At 35.8% G+C, this 9,757-nt stretch overlaps 2 protein-coding genes across 2 annotated transcripts in view; one reads left to right on the top strand and one right to left on the bottom strand.

Moving 5' to 3' along the window:
• LOC117406964 (fibroblast growth factor 14) overlaps nt 1–669 on the bottom strand; it is a 214,184-nt gene extending 213,515 nt beyond the window's left edge. Inside the window, exon 1 of the mRNA XM_034011456.3 lies at nt 652–669. Coding sequence (XP_033867347.1) covers nt 652–654 — 3 coding nt within the window. The 5' untranslated portion in view covers nt 655–669. The remainder of the gene's footprint in view (nt 1–651) is intronic.
• Nucleotides 670–2,309: 1,640 nt separating this feature from the next.
• LOC117406965 (sperm axonemal maintenance protein CFAP97D1-like) lies at nt 2,310–5,688 on the top strand. Its single transcript, XM_034011459.3, has 5 exons — nt 2,310–2,502; nt 3,302–3,382; nt 3,654–3,772; nt 4,251–4,443; nt 4,726–5,688. Exons 1-5 carry the CDS (start codon nt 2,407–2,409, stop codon nt 4,996–4,998), a joined length of 762 nt encoding a protein of 253 aa, XP_033867350.2. The 5' UTR covers nt 2,310–2,406; the 3' UTR covers nt 4,999–5,688.
• The last annotated feature ends 4,069 nt before the right edge of the window (nt 5,689–9,757 follow it).

The following is a 9,757-nucleotide window of genomic DNA, read 5'->3' on the forward strand; positions in this document are numbered from 1 at the left end:
TTGAAGGAACTGTATTAAATTAAAAGAATAGAACAAGACTTACAATTACAGGGTAATGAAGTCATTGAGCAAGGGAGAAGGGCTTACCTGGAACTGTGATTTCATGACTTCAACACTGTGCATTACATGCAGTTTGCATCTGGGTAAGATTGGTATTTGCTTGCTTAGTTTTTAACAATTGAACAACATAATCCTTCCCTGCCTTGAAGCAAATTAGTATTTAAATGCAGGCTAGTTTACGGCTTCTCCCCTATGATACACAGCACACAACTGGTCTGCTTCTATCTGGAATTAAGCATTCTTCTTTACTAGACTGCAATTCAACTGAAGAAACAGGTTCAGAAAAAGATGCATGTCTCTGATAACCAGTTTGACCGGCACATTAAAATCACCACATACTATCTACAGTAATCTACTAAGAACAAACAACAAACAACAAAAGAATTGTAATCATAAATCCGTCAGGTCAAAACATTCAAACGCTCTTGATCCACATTAGAAATTCTATAATGTTAAGTTGATATGTTGTATGTTCAGTGACATTGACCCACTTTTTATGAATAACCTTAGCAGTATTAACTGCATTGTCTATCACAGTACATTCAGTAAACATGAAATAAATAAATAAGTAAGTTCTACTTTAACACTTACCATTAGCTACATCCTTCTTCTCTTTAGTCTTAGCTGTTTTACCTCTTACTGTAGGAATTCTGCAACCAAGGCAGCTGCTGTCTTTAGGGGTCCAATTCTTTAAAAAAGAACTGCATTCTGTTCCTTCTGTATTTGTGTACTACATGGTTGTATTACATATACAGCAGTGTCTGCTGCAAGCACAACGAGAAGAGAATAAAAAATAAGGTAACATTACAGTGAACATAAACTTACCACCCAAGCTGTGACGTCTTAAACTGGGCTCTTTAGCTGCCGGCTGGGGACTTACTCGGATGTCCTTGCTGGACAAGGAATGTCAAAGTAAGCCAAATTACTGAGAAAAAAAGGAAAACGCTGGGAAATTCAGAAACAGGTGTCATTTGTTGTTATTCATACATTTGTAATGCCTCACACTAGAAATGTTATCACATTAATGTGCCAGCCATGGAGGATAAAGAGGGTAATACTGTACTAGGTCTGTATAGCACCATTGGTTCACCATTGGTTCATCCCTTATAAAAGTTTACCACTGTATTTTGTGCAGTTTTCCCATGCTTTTCCCATAGTTATACTATGCATTTACCATAGTTCACCCTGGTTTGTCATGTTAAATAATGTGCTTTACCATACCTTGCTAACTGATGTTTTGCTATGCGTTCATTATGCTTTATTACACTTTGCTATGCTTTTACTGTGGTAAACTTCTATAAAGGATCGATTGGCTCATAAATTGATGATCAATTAAATATCACAAGGCATCATTGTGATGGCCTCTGTTAGTGACAGATATCTTTTCCAAAGCATACTGATAAACCCCCCAGTTAACCCTGTAATGTTACACATCTATACCCATGACATATTCTTGAAAACATTATAGCGTGGCTCTTTTGTGAGTCTGTGTAGGAAGTGCCAGCGCCTGTTCTAAACCTGCTACAATAGGTTAATACCTCCAGCTGCCCCTTTCTCTCTTGAGTGTTAAGAAACCCAAGTGCAAGAAGTATGTCATAAGATGCAGGTTCAACTGTACATATTCTAAATCCTTTTAGTTAAAAGAAGAGCAACATACACAATTGACAATGTTGAGTTCCATTCAATATATATTTAACTGTTAACAGTCTTTTGAATATAATCGAATGGGAGAGAATGTGTGATATAATGCATTATTTCAGTAAATTGTTTTATTCCACATCATGGAATTTCAAAATCCCCAATGTGTTTCCAGGAAACCATGGGGGAAGCTGAAAACATCACTATCGTGAAAATGCATTTAGAGAAAGTAATACATTTCCTATTAAATACATAATTTAAAGTTGTAATGAATCCAACAAAGCTAGTGGTCTTTGCTTTGTCACTGTCAGCAGGGTACTGTAAATGTGAGAAAACTAAAAGGTAACATCTTACGTGTAAATGTACATTCTGGATATCTGAGTGTACATTTTTTGTATTCCACTTAGAAAAAGTAAAGTAATGGCAACTTTGAAAGTCAGTCCCAAAGAGCTTTTTTTTAATATTTAAGATTACTCATGCATATTTAAACACATTACTTGTTTTATTTTCTTGCTGAACTTGTTTAACTTGCACGCTCTTTTATACACCAAACTAAAGCTATTCATCTTTTCCCGACTGCTGTCATAGCAACCTCACATGACGAACTGAAAACCCGCTGCAGTCTCAACAAGACTACAGCCAAGCTGCTCGCTGTGCAACGGCAGATAAGAGTGCAGCACCGAGATTCCACTGGTTTCTCTGGGCTTTATGATGCATCGTGCTTATCAACCTGTACTGCCGTGTGGAAACAAATACCTGCAAGAAAAATGGGACAAAACATATTACGATGAACACAGAAAAAAGGTAAATTAAAACATCCATGCACCCTTTCATGTCTCTGGGCAATTATGGTTTGCACGAGTACACTGTCAATTAAATTTGAACACAGCATGTGTGCGCTTGACCTGGTAGGGCATTTCTAATTTGCAATTATTTTAATGTCGCTGAGTTAAGCTATATTAACAGTCTCTTCATTGTTATTTGATGCATTGTCGATATTGTTTTAAATATAATTTAAAGCACTTAAAAATAATTATTAATTAATAAGTAATACTTTATCATAGCTTCACTGTTGCTCTTAATACAATCACTAAATTGATGTAAATAACAATTGTTATAAAATGAATATGGACTGTATGATTATAGAAAGATTATTACACAAAATATAACCGGGTCTGCAATTCAATTAATACTGTAGATACTCACTACGTGTATCGGGGCACCATGACAACTGGGGAGCAGCACTATGAGAAATATGGAATTATTTTAGAAACCGTGCAGTGAATGAAGCATGTTCTAATAAAAGGAATGCTTTTAAACTTTTTTTTTCTAAGGGAAATTAGACATGTTTACTACACTTTTTCAAGGAACCGTGACATTCGCATTTCTTCATTTTGTATTCATTTATTTATTTTTTTAACACTATCAGATATTCGTGGACTGTGAAACCATGTTCCACTTTGAAAAAAAGTGATGGGAACTTCATATGGTACATGAGCTAAGTAACTCTGGCCAATTTGACCTCAAGGACCATATTAACAAGGTACACGGATTCTATTGTAGTTATTGTTTTTCATTATATATTACTTTTCATACACTTTAGGTGAAGTCAGCAAAACCTATGGTGAACACGACCACTCCACAAACATATGGCCATCTTCATCTCAAAATGAAAAAGCTCAAGGTAATAATTACATTATCGGTAGTGTTAGAAGTAGTTATATTAAGGACATAAGGCTTCAAGTGTGATTGTGTTTACCTGAAAGTAAATACATATTAAAGTACCACGTTTTATGACATGCTAATGTTCTCCACTAGAAGGCGAGAGCAGCTTACTATTCTTAACAGTAAGTTCCAGGAATATGAATACAGTAGCATAAACCAACATTTCACTATGTTGCTCTGTTAGTAAAAAATCATTGACTAAAAATGATGTTTGCATGGGTTTTGTGAAGCTGGAGGAAGAACGGCTGTCTACTATTGAACGTGACAACAGCATGCTGCTGGAGAAGATGTCTAATATTATGAGGACCAGGGGTCGCATCGACAACAAAAATGACTATGAGAATAAAAGGTACCACAATATCAGGGTAACATTATAGTTTCTATAATACAAAATTGCTAAAGATATATATATATATATATAATGCAGTATGTGTCAAGGAAAATACCTTAATGTATGTATTTTAGTTTTTACAGTATCTTTGCTATATGTAATTACAAAAGAAAAAAGAAAGTTCTGGGGAGTTGGTAACACCTCTTGACATGTAGGGCAGATAAACACATCCACTCTGCTACTTGAATACTTGTACCACAGTTCCAATGACTCTCTGATTCCCAAACTGGTTTCCTGTTTTTACAAAGTAACTATTCCTAACTAGCATCAGTGTTTGAATATGATTTCTTAAAATGCAATGCCAAATATTTATCCCTGATGAAAACGATACATTCCGTGCCAATTAAAGAAAGCCCTTGGATAGAGACAGGTTTTGTTTTCCAGTGTGCTACTTTAACACTCGGAAAGGGGAATGTAATCCCTGCTTTGCCATCAGCCTGAACAGAGAGAAAAGGCAGCAGGAGCTGCTCCGAGTGACCCGAGAGAACCACAACATCCTGGAGCGGCTCTCGAGCTGCGGGCCTCAATACAGCGTGAAGAGGTGGCACGAGGACTGGCAGAGGAATGAGAAATACATGGAAAACATTGCCCGCTACCCCCGGGGCTGCGACAGTGCACGACACAACAAGGTGCAAAGAACATGCCCTTATCAGTGTTTACCATCGTAAAAGCATAGCAAAGTGAAATAAAGCATACTGAAAGCATGACAAAGCATAGGTAAGAATTGTAAAGAATAGCGAGGTATGGTAAAGCATATTAAAAAAACGTGGCAAACCATGGTGAACTATGGGAAATGCTGGTGTAACCATGGGAAAAGGATGATTTATCTGATTATCCTGTCCACCCCTAGTCAGAGTGTCCACCTTTAGTACACTAATATATATTTGTATTTCATATTCTTTTTTTTTTAGAATAAATCCAGAGCAGCTAGGAAAAACAATGAGCTGAACAAGCATGAATCACAAGACAGAGGAAGTGAAGAGGGAGTAGAAGGCACTGGCGATGAGGAAACCGAAGAGCGACCTGAAAGCGAAGGCAAACATGAAGATGAGGACAAACCTGAAAAAGGGGACAAACATGAGAATGAGGACAAAAGTGAAAGCAAAGATAAACATGAAAATGAAGTCAAACAGGAAGAAGGGGACAAACATGAAAACAAAATGAACAAGCATGCATCTCAGTGAGGCAACATGGTGAAATACTGCGAAACAGTCATTAACAGGGTCATATGAAGTAGCACAATATGCTTGGAGCCTTGTAGTAATGATTTCAGTGCAATATCATTTGGGTTTTTGAGCAAAGCCTTATGTACTATAATGTGAAGAGAATGAAAGTAACATTAACCATATGCGGTTTTACAGAAATCTTGAATAATAATAATAATAATAATAATAATAATAATAATGATAATAATAATAATAATAATAATAATCGTAGAAATGTGTGTATTCCTATTTATTTCGTTTTTTTTGTCACTAAGTTATGTTAGATTACAGGGGCACTGAACCTGACTAAACAAATACCTTTTCCATAACCTTGTTCTTGAGTTTTCTGTCAATTACTGAAGAGTGTGACACATTGCATGATAATCCACCCCATTACAAGAAGTTAAACAACACTCACTTGGAAAGTTTGAAAAGCATTTTACCTGCCTATTGTTCTAATCTGTACATGTTTATTTTAACACTTTCATTCTCAGAGAAAAGGTTTCTTCAAAAATGTCTACATCACGTTAGTTAATTTAGTGCAAGTGGTACCAATGGATTTATGCAACCATTCTATAGAGCTGATTCCTAGGCTGTGAATAATGTTGTAAAGCAGTAGAGATGGAATGTTAGCAACGAATTAAAATCTCCAGTTTCCATTTGATTTAATCCATGGTCTTAATGTGTTTCTACTCTTAATTTTCATTTTGCACCAGGTGGCTACTTACCTCCAGATACTGATCTGGTTTCCGTGGGGATGCTGTTAAAACAAAGCTTTATTGTCAGTCGATGGAAGCTTAGTAACTGGTCCTTTGAAGGTTTAGAAGCACAGCTATAAACATGTCACAGTGTTAAGAAAAGCAAAGTTCAAAGCTAAGAGCAATAAAATGTAACCTGATAAGAATCGTACATGCGTCAAAAACTGAATGCCCATCTGGAACAGAGACTTTCTCGAATTATACAGTATGTACTTTTACATTACACTGTTACATTATACCATATAAATAAAGATTTCTTTAATAATCAAATTATACAAATGATTTTATTTCTTGTTGAATACATATTGAATTTATTTGAAGTAACCATTGATTAATGATGCCCTTGTTAGTGTATTCATCATGAACAGTCTTACCATAAGTCAACATACATTTAAAACACGAAGACATATATTTGTTTGGTAAATTGGGATTTTTTTTATTTTATTAAATGCCTTATAGAAACCATTATAATGACAATTTGTTTTATTAATTTAATATACACAAAAAGTATTATGTGTTATGTTGAAAATGTAGAAATTGTTGACTATGGCATTAAAATTCAGGTCCACAAGTTTCTACAGGGATTATACATTAAACATTTACATCACCAGAACCATATACCATACCAAGACAATGATAAACCATTGCAAACCCAGACTGGACATTTGCTATACAAATGACAAACTGACGACAGACAGAACAGTGTTTTTCACAGAAAATAAACTATTACTGAAAGGTGTTACATATGCACTATTTGTACTATAAAAAAATGATGTACTCTAAAATGTCTGTTCCAAAATATATCATCATTGCACTTGTTTTGAAAAGAGATTTCCCTCCAGGAGTGACATATGCACTGTCTAAAGTAAGCAAATATTATGGAGCAAACTATTTTAATTTACTAAACCAAACATATTTTATCTCTCTATGTGACTCTTTAGGAACTCCCTGGTCAATAGTATGGCTCTTCCAACCCAAAATTGTGAACAGCTGTGTGCTACATGTATGTGGTCAGCTACTTTGTTTTAAGTGTGTTTCTCCTGCAGATTTATCAAGCAGGCCCTTTAAGCATTACAATATATGAATGTAAACCATTTCTGATTTTATTTTTTTATCTGTAAACAAAGTTTTTTTGTTCACTCCCGTGGGGCTATGCCCGCTCTGAACATATTAAGCTTTTTGAAACACTTAATTCTAATGTCTCTCTGGTAAAAACCATAAATTATGGGGCAAAAACACTGTCCTACAGTAAAAACTACAAACATCAGTAAATTAATCAAGGAATATGTTGCTGGGCCTAATATATTGAGAATCTCTGGAACTAAAACTGCATGGATAACAACTGCTGGAACAACGTAGAAACTCATCTGGACACCGTGCATCAACAAGGTCCTCCTGGCTTGGATGTTGGTTGAACTCATGGCTCCACTGTTCTTCCCCTCCCTATAGATTAGGATATAGGTAAGAAGAATGACGAGAGCACAAACTGCAATGTAACTCATTGCAAAGATGGTGGAAATGTTCAGCAGCCATTGAGGAAACCATATGACAAAGGAGCATTCTTGCGAAGAGACGACTGAGGGATTGAATATGTATTCTGTGACCAGGAAAGCCACTGGCTGCAATGCTGAGAAGAACCACACCGCAAGTAAAATCTTTCCATGGGCATGCGGCCCACATATATTGTAATGCTTAAAGGGCCAGCAAACAGCCACGTATCTGTCCAGAGCCATAGTGGACAAAGTGGTCGTCTCACTCCTCATGCAGGTTTTTATGACAATAGTGCAAACTGAACACACGGGTCTCACAATTTGAACTTGGTAAGAATACACAGCAGTTATCACACACTTCAAACAGAAATAGCTGATGTTACTCAGCAGCAAATTAACCAAGAGCACATATCTGAGTTCTTCTTTAAATACAGTATCAGAGAGGATCACATACAGGATGCAGCCTCCAAAAATGATCAGTATGATGCAACCCACTCCTGAAACGAGGGCCTGAATAGAGTAGTGCAAAGCAGAGCTGCTGTGACTACTGTAGGCTGTGGCATTGAGCACACTCAGATTGTAGGGGCTGGAGAAAGATGAAATGTTGGACACTGCCATTTTAGTGAGCTCTCCTGAAGGGGCAGCAGTTCTGTGAAGTAAGTTTAAGCAAACCGATTAAAACTGCAAACCAATTCAAAATACTCAGACCCATACAAATGAAAAAATATATAGTTCAGATCTGTCCCCATTTCATTGATAAGTATAGTCAGCCAGTTGAAATTATATGTAATAAATTATAAACACATATCAGTATTCTCAAAAGTGATACAAATTTGTATTTCGAACATTCATTTGTATTTTGGTCTGTAGTATTTGTAGTAGGATTCAATACTTGTCACAAAAAGTCTGCAGATTTGCCTCACTATGCTTACAGCTTGCAGGGGTATACGGTTCAAGCTCTGTTAAAGAGCAAAAGGAAGCAAAGCAGAAATTAAACAAGTGCATCCAAAATGTCCTTGCCACTGATGCTCAGCATTTTTATTTTGTCATACCAGGGAACATCACTACAGCTGATACTTTCAACATGTTAAGTACCATTGCTTTTCACTCCTTTAGACTTTTCTGAATAATAATTATCTACGGTAAACTGCTCCACCTAAGAATAGATTCCCCACCACTGTATTTAAACAACCACACTTTGCTCTGCAGTTTACTATGCGTTGCAACTCTACTAGACTTTAAGTGTTAGTTACCATACTTCTGTATGCTTTACCTTGCTCCCCTGTGCCCAACCTTGTTATGGGTCTAGCATGGTATAACACAGGGATGGAAATTTGTTTACACAATTTTACTGTATTGGAGAGAAATTGCAAAAAATATAGAAGATTTAAATGTTTAAATAAAAATGTTTTGTAATTAAACTGTTTTACAATAATATTCATTAAACTCAAAATATCTTAGCATATGCCTTTTGATTTAAATGTAAATAATACAAATAGTTTACAAATATTTCTATTATAGTCATACTCACATTTTATGTTCCTCTGTTTCTGGCTCAGGCAAAGGGACAAATGTTTAGCTTTTCTTCAATGCCAGTTATGCCAATGTCTTTCCTCCAGCTTCCTTTTAAACCATCTCTGCCTGTCACACAATTTGAATAAGCTCATACTGTACCACGGAATTAATTTCTCCATGGGGAGAACAAGCTTCTTTCTGACTAGTACTTAAACACTGATAAGTGTAACAATTACAATACCCAGTGAGCATCGTCTCAATTGTAAATAAAATAAAGAAAAGGTAATCTACTGTCTTTTAACAATGGGTGTTTTAATTATGTATCAATGTGTATTGGTCAGATATCACTTGTTTATTAGTAAGTTGTTGTTCTGTGTTTATTTTAAGAAAACAAATATTTACAATCATTGCAGACACACACACAGATGGTCCACATAACCGTGTAAATACAGTATTTGTAAAATGTGTAGGATTGAATGAAAGTTGCTTTGCATTTGCTGGGAGGTTTGAATATCTAGATACTCTCATTTGTGGGGAAAGGGTCTAGGTGGGGTTCATACAGGTTTTAAATAGGTTACAGATGGTTTTTTTAAAATAATGGAAATTTTAATTAAACACAGAAACAAATTGCATTCCTTAGTTTATAACAATTTGTTTACACGCTCCTTGATTCGCTTCAGTTTTAGCTCATCAGCAAGGAGAATAAGAAGAAGAACAACTTTACTGGTGTAATTACATTTGCTATGTCAGAATGCAGTTTGTCAGCATTCTGTATTGTGTGCTATCCCCAATAAGGGTCCATCTGAGCTGTCTTTTATACTGCTGCAGTTTGTTACATAGCTAGCAAGTACCTTTCCAGGTTACAGAGTAAGTAATTTAGTTATTTAGTCCAAGATCAGTTCTGATCAGGGCCTGTGTGTGTGTTTTGTGTTGAGGGTCAGGAAGGTGCTATATATATTCTCAGCTTTTTCAACA

The sequence above is a fragment of the Acipenser ruthenus genome, chromosome 8 (assembly GCF_902713425.1).
Source record: "Acipenser ruthenus chromosome 8, fAciRut3.2 maternal haplotype, whole genome shotgun sequence".
In the NCBI taxonomy this organism is placed as follows: domain Eukaryota; kingdom Metazoa; phylum Chordata; class Actinopteri; order Acipenseriformes; family Acipenseridae; genus Acipenser; species Acipenser ruthenus.

Excerpts from the sequence above, each read along its gene's own strand:
- LOC117406965 (XM_034011459.3), top strand. The coding sequence starts at position 2,407 with ATGATGCATCGTGCTTATCAACCTGTACTGCCGTGTGGAAACAAATAC. Across the intron at positions 2,503-3,301 it reads ACGATGAACACAGAAAAAAG|GTGAAGTCAGCAAAACCTAT; the intron begins GTAAATTAAAAC and ends CATACACTTTAG. Across the intron at positions 4,444-4,725 it reads ACAGTGCACGACACAACAAG|AATAAATCCAGAGCAGCTAG; the intron begins GTGCAAAGAACA and ends TTTTTTTTTTAG.